Below are 14730 nucleotides of genomic sequence, written 5' to 3'. Positions count from 1 at the left end.
GCTCAAAAAGGTTTTGCTGTAGTTTTGCAACGTCCTTGGCCCTGACATTATGGAGACAAATACCATCCTGGAATCATATCTGAGGCTGTCTGCTTCTCTTACTGCAGAATCTCTTGTAATTAATGATGTGTTGAACTTTCTTCCCTCTCCATCCCCTCTACAGCTAAACAACCCTCTGGTACTAAGTCTTGGCTCAGGCTCCTTCGTATTCACTGGTGAGTGAGTGAACTACCCGCCAAGGTCTCAGTAAATACCAGCCTATGCTTCCCTCTCTGCCTGTCTGTCTTTGAACTGAAGAGTGGCCACATCCAAAAATGTGCTATCAATTAAACACTCACCCTCATGGATACAAAACAGTGACACTTTTCCCTCACAAACTTTGAAACTATAAGCTCAGTCTCTTCTAGCCGATGACATTTTGTGAAGCTGTGGCAAAAAGCCTCCACGTATTAATTCACAGAACTAAAGCAAATGAAGGAGCTCAAAAATTATGGTTGAGATGTTGAAAGGAAAAGGTAGGGAGGTTAGAAGCCTCATCCTGGGAACAGATGTGACGGAGATGAAGGAATTGAGAAAAGGCATTAGCATTATTACAGGAGACCGGGAGTGGAGAGGTGCAGTCAAAATGGCCATGGGAAAACCCGTGGGCAGCACGGTAGCGCAGTGGTTAGCACAATGCTTTACAGTACAGACGACTCGGGTTCAATTCCCGCTGCCTGTACGTTCTCCCTGTGGCTGTGTGGGTTTCCTCTGGGTGCACTGGTTTCCTCACACAGTCTAAAGACGTGCTGGTTAGTAGGTTAATTCATTATTGTAAATTGTCCCATGATTAGGCTCGTGTTAAAATAAGGGATTTCTGGGCGGTACGTCTTGAAAAGGCCAGAAAGGCCCAGTCTGTGCTGTGTCTCAATAAACAAATAAATAAATTTGGTAGGTTTATAAAAGATGAAGGTAGACAGTTTGTCTCCAGAGATGGAAATGGAAAGATCGAGAAAGAGGACAAAGGTGTTGGAAATAGACCAAGTGAATTTAAGGGCAGGGTGGAAGTTGGAGGCAAAGTTGATGAAATTGATAAGCATGGGTGCACGAAGCAGCACTAATGCAGCTGTTAATGGTGCGCCAAAAAAGTTGTGGAGCATTAGCAATGAAGGCTTGGAACGTGGACTGGTCCACATAGCCAATGAAAAGGCAGGCACAGCTGGGACCCATGCAGGTGCCCATGACAACCCCTTGTGTTTGGAGAAATTGGGAGGAGCTGAATGAGAAATTGTTGAGGGTGAGGACCAGTTCAGTCTGGACTGAAGAGGGTGATGGTGAAGGGGAACTGGTTGGGCTGTTGTTGAGAAAACAGTGGAGAGCTTTAAGACCTTCTTGATAGGGGGTATAATTGTAGAGGGACTAGATTTTCGTGATGAAAATGTGGCGGTCAGGGCCCAGGAAATTGAACGTTAATGAGGAGATCAAGAGCGTGTGAAGTGTCACGGATGTATCGTAGGTGGGAAGGGACTGACTAAGGGGAATAGAATGGAGCTGGGTTAGGGAGACATGAGTTCAGTTGGGCAAGAGCAGGCAGAAATAATGGGTCTACCAGCACAGTCAACTTGTGAATCTTGGGTAGGAGCTGGAAACAAGCAGTACAGAGTAAGGGAACTATGAGGTTGGTGACAGTCGATGGGAGATCTCAAGAGTTGATGAGGCAGTGTTACCTGATTGTGTCAAAATTGACCAGTTCTAATGGATGCTCATCTACTTGTAACATTACCTCAGGCTTCTTACACCAGGGATGCTCCCGTACAGCAATTTATTTTAAATCTTCACTGCACCCCATCACAGTCCTCTCCCACTCTCCCCTCCCCCCATAACCAAACAACATGCAGGTTTTCTCAACTTTTCCAGTTCAGACAAATGACCCTTGACCTGAAATGCTGACTCCGTTTTACCCGCTGTCAGGTGTTACCTGACCTTCTGGCTGTTACCAGCATTCCCTGTATTTGCTTTAGTTAGATTCATATAATGGTGAGCACTGGGTTTGACAATTATTCAGTTACCTTGACGTATGGTGTCTGAACTGTTGTGCCCTGCTAACAGAGTTGGGCTAACTGAGGACCTTCCCATTCGACTGCTCACTGGTGCTGGTGGTCCAGGGCTACCATCCCATTCCTGAGATTTGATTGGTTCTCCTGAAGCACCATGAGCCCCTTTCTCTCGGCTCTCCGCCTTTGGCAATGGTTCCGTGCTGGTGCTCCGTCCCTTTTGGTCCTCTCCTGGTTCTGTAAGAAAAAGACAAAAAAAAAAAATGAGATTCTGAATTATTCCAGCTCCAAAGTCAGAATCAATGTCCAAATTAGAAATAAGAGTCATCAGTGACTCTTCCAGGAGAATGCTGCAAGCTGAGATAGCCCAAAATTGCATGTCAGTGTGGGTCAAGTCGATATCATCAATGTTACTTCAGTAAGAAATAGCATTGGATTCCGGTAAAATGGCGGCACTCTCGGATACAGTGGCTCCTCTAGGTCCAAACAAAGCTGTAATTTTTAGTATTTTATGTCTTTTTCATAGCTTCAAGATTTGGGGGAGTAGATGTAGGACGGAGATGAGGAGGAACTACTTTTCCCAGTGAATCTGTGGAATTCTCTGCCCAATGAAGCAGAGGAGGCTACCTCAGTAAATATATTTAAGACAAGGTTGGATAGATTTTTGCATAGTAGGGGAATTAAGGGTTATGGGAAAAAGGCAGGTAGGTGGAGATGAGTCCATGGCCAGATCAGCCATGATCTTATTGAATGGCAGAGCAGGCTCGACGGGCCAGATGGCCGACACCTGCTCCTATTTCTTATGTTCTTATGTTCTTTTTCGTGACTGAAGGCACTGCCGGATATTAAGAACACCAAGTTCTGCAGATCCACCCCACTAGCAAGGTGCTGGATAGCGTTGAAGCCGCACTTGTTGCACATCGTGTTGTAGTCTGCTTCAGACACCCACGGAAGACGATGTCAGAGGCTGCACGCAGATCTAATGGATAGTGTGGGTGATTGTCTTGGACATTTACAGTTACTCTTCTACAGGTTTGCTAAGTATGCCCACAGGAAGAACAATCTCAGGGTGGTATGTGGTGACATGTATGTACTCTGATAATAAATTTTACTTTGCACTTTGAACTTCTGTTGTGATCGCAAGACTCTGTTGGACTTTGGTAATGTAGAATACAGTGAGTCCGATTCACCAGCTCATTTTGAGACTAACAGTGGGTGAGCTGCTTTGCTTTGGTTGTTGCATAGGCAAGGCCCTCATGCCTCATTTCATCTGTGGCGGCCGCCAGAGAAGGAGATGCCAGAGCCGAATGCGTGCTGTTGGATTCCACGCTGGTGCCTCCCATCGCTGTTGCTCCCCAGCGTTCAGACAGTGGATGACAAGTTGGACTGCATTCATCTGCGACTGCTCTTGTGCAGGATGAGGAACTGCTACGAGCTTGTTTTGCAGAAACATGGCTCCAGGACAACATCTGTGCACCATCAATCCATAGGCCATGACATTCGAGAACATGAGCTATATTTTTTATATTTTCTTTTGTAGCTGTTTGTTTTTCTGCTATCATAATTATGCGTGCTGTGTATGGCTGTTTGTACTGTGTTTTGCACCTTGGACTCAGAGGAACATTTGGCTGCATTTATCTGTATAGTTGAATAACAGTTAAACTTGAACTTACTGTATTTCCAGAAATCAGCAGACAGTAACCAAATATTCTTCACCAGCTATTTTAGAAAATTGCAAGAAGATAAAAAAAAGTGGGGAAGAAGGACAAATGAAGATGTTGTACAGTATTGAAACAGACCCTTTGACCCACCAAGTCTATGCTGGCAATTAGGCACCTATTAAAGATTAGAGATCACCTTTATTTATCACCTGTACTTCGAAACATATGGTGAAAAGTGTCGTTTGCTTCAAATCAGATTAACATGGATTGTGTTAGCAGCCCACAGGTGTCGCCACTCTCCTGATGGCGGCATAGCATGCCTACAACTTCCTAATCCTAACCCGTCCATCTTTGGAACATGAGAGTACAGTAAACCGCAGCACCCAGAGGAAACCCCCATGGTCACAGGGAGAACATACAAACCCCTTACAGGCAGTGGCGGAAATCCAAACTTGATCTTACTGCTGGCACTGTAATAGAATTACGTTAATCACTACGCTACTGTGCCGCCCTCCACTCAATCCACCTCATTCTCTGTATCTATCCATGTCACAATTTTTTTTTGGATCCATCTATTCATGGGATGTGTGTTTTGTAGGAATAGGCCAATGGTCATTACCAAACTGGGGTGAATTCAGAAAGCAGTTATATGTCAACCAGATATACTGTACTATACTTGTGTAAGGATGGACCTGAAAGACCTGAATGAATCTGTTGGGTCTTAATAACAATTTGTAAGACCATTGAATAGGAGACAGGAGCAGGAATAGGCTGACCAACATCTTGAACTTGTTCCACTGACCAATAAAATCGCGGTTGCTCAAATCTTGTCCTGTCCTATACCCTTGAGTTCCACTTTCTTTAAATGACTCTCATCTGTAGCCATTTAATGGCACTGCTTCCACAGCTCTCTGCAGTAGAGAACACACAGCCCCTGAAAAGAAGAAAACTCCTTTTTTTGTCCACCCCACATTGGTGACTTGTTATTTGAACATAATAGTCTCAAGTTGCAGAGACCTCCACAATAGAAACATCACCCAGGCTGCCAATCCCACCAGATACATAGACACAATCTCTTCTCATTCCTCTACTCTCCAACGACAATAGGCCTAACATGCCATACAGCCACTAATATCGATACATGTTCTTTTTATTCCAGAATTACTTACTTGAAGTTATATTTTCCAACTGCTGTCTTGTACTCTCTTGAGGTTAGAAGAATGTGAGCTGATCTCATGTTGAAACAAACAAAATTCTTGTGAAGTTTCACAAATATGAGACAGGACGTTTGTGTCTGAGGGTCTATAATCAATGGTCACAGCCTCAAAATAATGGTGTTGGCTGCTCAAGACAGAGATGAGAAGAGATCTCTTTTTTCATAAGGTGGTGAACCTTTGGAATTCCTTACACATGATCATTATGGAGGCTTGATTGCCGAACATATTAGTCATCCAGACATAGAACACTAAAGCACAGAAACAAGTTTTTCAGCCCATCTAGTCCATGCTGAACTACTATTCTGTCTAGTCCAATCAACCTGCACCAGGACCATGGCCTTCTATACCCCATTCATCCATATCTCTATGCGAATTTCTCTTAAATATTGAAATCTAGCTTGCATCCACCACTTTCGCTGGTGCTACCCTCTGAATGAAGAAGCTCCCCGTCATGCTCCCCTTAAAGATTTCACATTTCACCTTTAATCCATGACCTTTTGTTCTAGTCTAACCCAACGTCAGCACAGTTTCTTTTTGTGCGCGAGATGGCGGTGCACCCAGTTGCAGCGGCCACTCCGGCTCCAACTAATGGTGCAATTGTTCATCCTTAACATCTTTCTTATGATCACAAGGCACTGCAGGATATTAAGAACACCAAGTGCTGCTGGTCTACCTCACTGTTGAGTTGCTGGATAGCACTTCTGCTCTGCAGCACAGGTTTATTGAGTACTGCGTCATCGCCTGCTGCAGCCACCCTGTGGAGAAGGCGTTGGGAGCGGTGTGCAAGCAACCAGGACTGTGGAAAGCACACTGGTATTCATGCAAGACTAAAGCTGAAACCCTGCATGCCAACACTCCCCGCTTTCAAACGTTCAACCGCTTGAAAATAAACCAGATTACCTACGTTTGAGACTGAATCAACGTGAAATGAAAGACAGCTGCAGGCTCATTCTGATGGGAATGTGGCTCCAGGATACCATCCCTGAAGGGGCCATCCTGCTAGAGGGTTTGATCTCTTTTTGGTCTGACAGAATTCCCTCGATCTCTGGCAAACCTGAGCTAGAGGTGCATACTGCGTATCTATGCTAATAGGAATTGGTGTGTGAAGGCTTCGGTGGTGACAAGCCACTGTTTGTCTCTGTTAGAATCCTTACTAGAGAAGTGCAGGCCCTTCTAGTTACTGAGGGAGTTCACTGCTATTGTGATTCTGTCTGTATACATCGCCCCGCACCACCCCCCCATGCTAATGCTGGGTAAGCACTGCGTCAGCTCTATGATGTCATCAGTGACTTCCAAGCCACGCATCCTGATAATTTCTTTATTGTTTCTGATTAATTCAACCACGCTTACTTAAACACAGCCTTGCTTTGGCAGCACGTTGACTTTGCTACCAGAGGCGAGAACCCCTTAGACCTGGCTTGTTTAATATTTATTGTTTTATGACATACAGCATGGAATAGGCCTTTCCGGCCCTTCAAGCCAAGCCACCCAACAATCCTCTCCTCTTACCAACATCCCTGGCAAGTACAAAGCTGCTCCCCACCTCCACCTTGGATACTCTGACCACTTATCTGTTATGCTAATTCCTGTATGCAGACCACTGATTAAACAAGTCAAGCAGTTCAAAGGGAGATAAAGACCTCACCAGAGGGAACAGCCTCAGCACTGAGGGACTGTTTTGAAAACATGGACTGGAACGCGTTCAGGGAGGCAGCTACCTACAACCATCACATGAATGTCGATGAATATGGGAGATTGGTGTCTGGCTATACGGAGGACTACACTGAGGATGTCACCGTTACTAAACATGGTTATGTGAGGGCAGGTCAGAAGCCAAGGCTGACAGCAGAGATCTGAACACGGGTGAGAGATGGAGGGAAAAGATAGCTCTCAGGTCATCAAGATCTGCGCTTTCCTACGCCATCAGGAACGCAAAAGAGAGTATGGACAGAGAATATACCACCATTTCCGTAACACCAGATTCATGAGGCATTTGTGATAAGGCATTTAGAACATAACAGACTACAAGTCCATCCTGCATGTTAACAGAAGCGATTCCTCCCTTCCTGATAGGCTGAATGTTTTTTACGCTCAGTTTGATGCACAAAACAATGTGCCCGTAAGGACCAGGCACTCTTTTCAACACAGCTGACGAGTCAGAGTCAATTCCCGTACAGTTGTGGGTCCTGATATCTGGTCGGGTGCTGAGGAACAGTGCAGCCCAGTTAACAGAGGCTCTAACAGACACCTTTAACATCTCTCTGGAACGGTTCAGTGTCCCGTCAGGCTTCAATGTGGCCACCATCATACCTGGTGCCCAAGAGGGCAATAGTAACCTGCCTTAATGACTACTGCCCAGAGGCAGTGACTTTAACAATCATGAAGTGCTTTCAGCCGCTGGTTATAGATCACATTAAATCCCATCATCCTGCTACATTGGATCCTTCCCGGTTTGGTATTGCTTAAATCGATCCACTGATGATGTCGCAGCCTCTGTCTTCCAATCCATCCTGTCCCACCTGGAAAATGGTGCTTCATACATCAGGATGCTGTTTATCAGCTTGGCATTTAACATGATTATCCCTCAGAAGCCGGTAGGTAAACTGTCCTCGTTGGGTCTCAACACTTCTCTCTGTAACTGGATCTTGGACTTCTTGACAGAAAGGCCACAGTCAGTTCGTGTTGGTAGAAACATCTTTATATCCATCATAGGTGCATCCAAACCCACAGGGTTGCATACTCTGCCTGCAGCTTACGCATGACTGTACTGCCAGATCCAGTCCAAACTGAATCATCAGGTTTGCTGATGACACAAGAGTGGTTGTCCTCCTCAACAATGAGGATGAGAATGCATACAGAGAGGTGGAAGAGCAGCTGGTAGAATGGTTTGAACAAAACAACTTGAGTTTCAGCATGGATAGGATCAAAACGATACCTGTTGACTTCAGGAAGGTTCAGGCTGACCACTCCTCACTGCACATAAACGGCTCCTCTTGTGGAGAGAGTTAGGAGCACCAAGTTCCTGGGAGTGCATATAACAGATGATGTCACCTGCTCCCTCAACACCTCTTTGGTCAAGAAAGCACAGCAGCATCTCCTCCTCCATGAGCAGGCTGATTCAGGTGAGCCCCTCCCCCCTCCCCATTCTAATTAAGTTTCACAGGATCACCATTGAGGGTGTCCTGACAAGCTGCATCACCATCTCGTATGGGCATTACAAGGTATCTTACCGTAAGTCCTCACAGGGGCTTGTGGGAACTGCTGAGACATACATTCGGGTCTCTGGTGCACCACTCAAAGACATTTATCAGGAGCCCTGCATACACAGTGCCTTTAGCATTGTCAGTGATCCGTCCCATTCATCTGACAGGCTCTGACCCCCCCTATCATCAGGCAGATGGTACTGTAGCATTAAAACAAGAACTGTTATGATGGGAAACAGCTTTGTCTTCCAGAGACGACTGAACTCCAATAAATCTCATCGCTTATGAAGTGCCCGTAACTTGTGTCATAAATGCACCTTGTCATTTGTTAATTCACTGGTAGTAATATTACTTTTTATGTTGTGTGCATGAATTATATGTACTGTATTGTGCACCTTGTCCAGTGGAGCATTGTTTCGTTTGGCGGTATACATGTCTCATTTCGGGGTATACATACGTACAGTTGTTATATTTGGCGGTATAGATGAGTATGGTTGAATGATAATAAACTGAATTTGAACTTGAACTTGGTGGAAAAAGCTTGCCTGTATTTACTCTCTCTATGTCCTTTATGCTTAGGAGCTTATGTTGGCAATCATGTGAATAATTTAGGAGGCTAAGGGCAGAAATCTAAAGGCCAGGTCATGCTGAAAGAAAATGTTTTACTGTTCAGTGTTTCTGCTTGCACATGCAGATCTGTGTCACAGAACATTCTGTGCAAGTGCAACAGAAATTCACATCCCCTGCAGGTTTAAAATAATGAAGATAATAGAATTATTCATGCATCTAAACAAAAAGCAGGAAGCAGTACAGCTCCAACTGAAGTTAGTCAATATGGTAGCATTTGTATTCACCCTAACAATGGAGATTTATTATTCAATTCTTAAAGCTCAATTGTTTGAAATTGAGAAATAGGTCCCCAAAAGGGACTAAGATTACATTTTATTTTACATACAGTGATCCCAGTGGATAGAGGCAGAGAACACTCAAGGCAAATCTCTAGTCAAGTGTACTTTTTGTTATTGAATTTGTCGTTGTAATGATGACTTCGTCACACCATACCTGCTCTCAGACAAGTTCATTTCAAGGATTCTTAAAGGGATACAATCAGCTAATGGAGCCCAGGACATAAAGATGTGATAAGTTTAGAATAAAAATGAGGAGGTATTTGTTTAGCTAGAGGGTAGTGAGTCTGTGGAGTTCATTGTCACAGATGGCAGTGGAGGACTCATCATTTGGTAGATGTGGAGGATGAAAGGTTCTTGATTAGTAAGGTTATGGAGAGAAGGCAGGAGAACAAATGGGGTTGAAAACAGGACAAATGGCCAGTTCATATTTCTTATGGTCTTACGGTCTTTTCAAACTGTTAGATTGGTCCCTATTCAAACATATTTGTCAGTCTAGAGCCCTCTGTGGGGGATTCTCAATTGCAGGCTGTTAACCTGCTTCACTTGTGAACTCATCACATTTGTCGTTCAGTGTTTAATAGCTTGTCCTACCTTCTGGTGGTCTGAAGTTTGAAGCGCAAAAAGAGTTCATTTGGCCCATTGTTTCCACCTTCTGGTACCTCATGGGCAGCACAGGTGTGTATTGGTTAGCACGTCACTTTACTGTGTCCAATTGGGATTAAATTCCCACACAGACTGCAAAGAATTTGTGTGTTTTCCCCATGGTTGAATAGGTTTCCTGTAATTGCTCTGGTTTCATCCCATACTCCAAAGATGTATGGGAGGGGTTAGTTGTTAGGGTTAGGGCTAGATGTACAGGAGATGTTCTGGTGGTGCCAGAAACCTGGAAACACTTGCAGGCTGTCCAGCATAATCCTCACTGATTGGATGCAAAACAATGCATTTCAATGTATCTTTCAGTGAGGAGGCTTGGCTAATAAACTGCAAAATAACAAGCTGGGAGGGGCCACAAAACAAAAGAGAAATGCATACTTAACACAACAAGGTGACTGAAGGCTTGGAGCAACTGGTTTTGGTTAGAGGGTGAACAAGGATTGTGGATCAGTGCTGGCCTTAAATAGGCTGCAGTTGTTGAGCTGGAAATGAGTGGCAGGTGACTCCTGTTAGCTGGTGCTTGCCAGTGTAGGCCTGATAGGATGGCCCCTCCTACAGCCGGCTCCTGGCAACTCAGGATGGACTCCTTGATGAATGATGGATCCAGGGTGAAACTGGATGGCACCCAAGACATTTCCTCCTTCCAGGTCGACCAAGTATTCCACACCCCATCCACAACATAAATCTATCAACCAGTGAACCGTGTACACTGGACCACTTTCCAGCATCCTAAGTTCTGCAGATGCAGGCTCAGGTGGATTAAGTGGTCCATGGACAACGGGCTTGTGACAGGACATGTAGAAGATAGGTGTGATCCTGAGGGACGGTGGTAAGTGACTGGATTGATACGGGGAACAGTGGGGGGTTGGTAGGCATGGAACAGTTCAAAGGGTGACATGCCTATGTCAGAGGAGGTGTGTAGATTGTAGGACAGCTCAGCCCAGATCAGTTACTTCTTCCATGTGTAGAGGTAGTGAAGCATTGCAGAAATTTCTCCACCTGCAGATGGACTCTTTCTGACTGATCATTGGTCAGGTAATAGCCAGAGGACAAACTTGTTGAGGCTTGGAGGGGAGGACAGAAGGCTTGCTTAAAGTAGGGGGTAAATTGAAGGCCTCAGTCCAACACAATGACCTGAGGGAAACCATGGAGGCAAACTACATGTTGGAGAACCGGTCTGCCCTCTCAGTGGCTGAGGGAAGTTTGGGGAGGACAATAAAGTGGGCTGTCTTGAAGATCTGTTCCACCACTAATATCATTATTGTGGCCCCATTGGAATGTAGCAAACCTGTGATGAGGTCCATGATGATGTGGGACCATGGGCATTGAGGGATTGGTAGAGCTGCAAGAGCCCATTGGGCTGCTGTTCGGAGGAATTGGACTGCGCATGTTGAGAGCAGGCAGTGACAAACAGACGTGCATCTACAATCATGGTGGACCACCTGAACTGGTGTCGCAAAAAATTCAGAGTCCTCCGTGCACCTGGATGGCTGGAGAAGGGTGAGGTGGGCTGATGGAGTGCTTCAGAGTGCATGCTCTCCCCTCCAAGCCTCAACAAGTTTGTCCTCTGGCTATTATCTGACCAATGATCAGTCAGAAAGAGTCAATCTGCAAGTGGAGAAATTTTGTGCTGGTGGAATTTTGAAATTCCACCAGCATTTTGTGTGCGTGGTTATGAATGCTGTTTTCCACTCATACCCTGGTGGATGAGGATCAGATTGTATGCACTCCATAGTTCTAATTTGGTGAAGATATGGGCCCCATGGAGTATTTCAAATATACTATCCATCAAGAGAAGAGGGTAGCGGTTCTCAATGGTGATTTGATTGAGTCCACAGTAGGGATGAACACATCCATCTTTCTTTTTGACAAAGAACAACCCTGCATTGGCTAGGGACTGGGATGGTCGAATGAAGCTGAGCTGTAGCACTTCATCAATGTAGTCATTCATGGCTTGGATCTCAGGGGGGGAGGGGAAGAACAAAGGACCTTGGGGAGGGACGTTGCTCGGGAGTAGGTTATGTGGTCTGTGAGGCGGGCTAGGCTGCTGGCTTCCCATTTACTGAAGGAGATGGCTAAGTCCTGTGGGAGTTTGGTGAAGTTGAGGGTTTACCTTTATTGATTTATGGAATGAGGTCAGCTGAGGTTGCAGGCAGGTGGGTCCCCAACTCAGAAGCGAACTGGATGACCAGGTGAAGTGAAGGTCATGGGTGGAGAGCCGGGGTAACCCAAGATGAGAGGAGTGCTGGGTGAGTCAATCAGGAGGAACTGAATGGGATTTCAGCACTTTCTGATCTACATATGTATAAGCCATGCACGTGCTCTGACCATCCTGGGGCATATATCAATGGCCGTGATGCAGAAGGGGTGAGAGACAGGTTCGGTAAGGAGTCCACCCTGCACACACTGAGCCCAGTCCAGGAAGTTTCCTACTGCGCCAGAACCCACCAGAACCTCCTGTGCGTTTAAAGCCATCATGGTGTGAAGGATGACAGAGAGTGTGAGTCGGGCTATGGTGCTAGAACGAGGGGACATTGGGGGGGGCAATGATTATCATATAGAAGGTACCCCATCTCCACCTGACGATGCCATTTGATGGACACAGAGGGCATTTGATGCACGGGTGATCGGCTGCTCCACAGTAAGCACATAAGTTGTTTCTCTAACGATTCTCATGCTCTTGAAGGGTTACTGGAATTCAGGCACGGGAATCTGGAGTTCTGAGGGAGGTGGTTAACTGGTGCGGGGCTGCTGTTTTGATATGTAGAGTTTGAGATGGATAAGGGCAGCATCAGGTTCACCATTATTTCATCATACATGAAGCGATTAACTTTGGAAGGTCAACTTTGGAGGCAGAATACAGAGTTAATAGCAGGATTCTTAGAAGTGTGGAGAAACAGAGGGATCTAGGGGTCCACATCCATAGATCTCTCAAAGTTGCTGCACAAGTTGATGGTTTGGCTAAGAAGGCATATGGTGCGTTGACCTTCATTAGCTGGGGGACTGAGTTCAAGAGCTGCGAAGTAACATTGCAATTCTATAAAACCCTAGTTAGACCACACTTGAAATGCTTTGTTCAGTTCTGGTCACCTCATTATTGGGAGGATGTGGAAGTTTTAAAGAGGGCTCAGAGGAGATTAACCAGGATGCTACCTGAATTAGAGGGCACATCTTCCGAGGATAGGTTGAGTGGCCAAGGGCTTTTTCTTTAGAGTGAAGGAGGATGAGAGGAGACTTGACAGAGGTATACAAGATGCATAGATTGAATAGATAGCCAGGGATGTTTTCCCAAGGTGGAACTGGCTAATACAAAGGAGCATAATTTTAATGTGCTTGGAGGAAAATACAGGAGGGATGTCAGAGGTGAGTTTTTTATTAGATTGGTGGATGCTTGCCAGGGATGATGGTAGAGGCAGACTCATTAGGGTTCATTTAAGAAACTCTTAGATAAGCACATAGATGATGGGGAGAATAGGGGGCTCTGTAGGAGGGAAGGGTTTGATTAGTAGGTTAAAAGGTCAGCACAATATCATGAGCTGAAGGGCCTGTATTGTGCTGTGATGTTCTATGTTCTATATTCTATATACAGTATGTTCTCTGATTGTAATTGTAATTGGATAAACAGCTGGAATTGGTAAGGTCTACTATATGTCAGTGCCTTAAGGAACTCCTACGGGGAAGTTCTAGGCTGGGAATTATTATCTTTCATCCACCATAACCACATTCCTTTCTGTGAGGTATGACTTCAGTTATGGAAACACTGCAGGTGCCATACATGGCTAGATGTTATCTTGATGTCAAAGGCAGGCAGCCCCCAGGCCTCACCTCAGGAATTCAGCTGTTTGATCCATGTCTGGCTAATGCTGTGATGAAGCTGGAGCTGAGTGGCCTTGGTGAAATCCAAAGGGTCACCAGAGAGTGGGTTACTGCTGACTGTGGACTGATTTTAGGTTGGAGGATGTGGTGAACTACATATACCTGTCTGGACACGCCCCTCTGCTGACTGCTCCTGTGGCTCCTCCCACAGACCCCTGGATAAAGGCGATTGGAGGCACTGCTCCTCCCTCAGTCTCTAGGATGTTGTGTGGTGGTTTCTTGCTGCTAATCGTGGTCTCTTGCAGCTAATAAAAGCCTATCGTTTGCCTCCCGTCTCCGAGAGTTATTGATGGTGCATCAGAGGAACAACACCTTATATTCTGTTTGGGTAGCCTCCAACCTGATGGCATGAATATTGATTTCTCAGACTTCCAGTAATGCCTCCAACCTCCCCCCCCCCCACACCATTTCCCACACCCTTGTCCCTCTCCCATGTTATTTCCTTGCCCATCCATCATCTCCCTTTGGTGCTCCTCCCCCCACCCCCCTTTCTTCTTTCTTCCATGGCCTTCAGTCTCTTTCACCAATCAACTTCCTAGTTCCCCCTCCAAATTTCACCTATCACCTGGTATTTCTCTCTTCCCTCTCCCCCCACCTTTTACATCTACTCCTCAGCTTTTTTTCCTCCAATCCTGCCAAAGGTTTTCGGCCTGAAACATTGACTATACTTTTTTCCATAGATACTGCCTGGCCTGCTGATTTGCAGATTTTATCTTGTTTCAGAATAGATTCATCCTGCTTTTGTGAAAATGACATTCTTAGGCAGTTTTCCACATTGTTGGACAGATGTCAGCATTGTATCTGTTCTAGAAGTGCTTGGCTTGAAGCTCTGTGTCTCTGGAGGATTTCACCTGGGATGCTGCCATGTCCCATAGCCTTTGTTATATCCAGTTTATCAGCTATTTCTTCTCATGCAGAGCAAATCAAATCAAACCGAAGACTACATTGCATGGAGAAATCTAACCATGAGCACTGGCATTGAATGTTAACCGATGCATCTTCAACGGCGTTCCTGTCCAATTCAGCTGTGCATGCCTGGCTCGGAGATGGCGAAACGCTCATGCAGGATTTGTTCACAATGCTCTGGAGGCTTATTTCAGTGTAACTTAAGGAAACTTGCCTAATCAGGTCCATGCCGTGTAATCTGTTGCATTGATCATCTTACAGCCAGATTCTCC

The 14730-nt window shown here is 45.5% G+C and overlaps 1 protein-coding gene across 4 annotated transcripts in view; it reads right to left on the bottom strand.

Moving 5' to 3' along the window:
- Nucleotides 1–14730, bottom strand: part of nyap2a (neuronal tyrosine-phosphorylated phosphoinositide-3-kinase adaptor 2a) — a 206021-nt gene that overhangs the window by 57854 nt on the left and 133437 nt on the right. For all 4 annotated transcript variants that reach the window (XM_073041419.1, XM_073041418.1, XM_073041420.1 and 1 more), the window contains exon 5: nt 2049–2270. In XM_073041419.1, the coding sequence (XP_072897520.1) occupies nt 2049–2270 (222 nt within the window). The remainder of the gene's footprint in view (nt 1–2048; nt 2271–14730) is intronic.

Source organism: Hemitrygon akajei, chromosome 3 (genome assembly GCF_048418815.1).
Source record: "Hemitrygon akajei chromosome 3, sHemAka1.3, whole genome shotgun sequence".
Taxonomy (NCBI): Eukaryota; Metazoa; Chordata; class Chondrichthyes; order Myliobatiformes; family Dasyatidae; genus Hemitrygon; species Hemitrygon akajei.
Note: the sequence above shows the minus strand (reverse complement) of the source record. Positions and strands in the feature narration are given on the sequence as shown.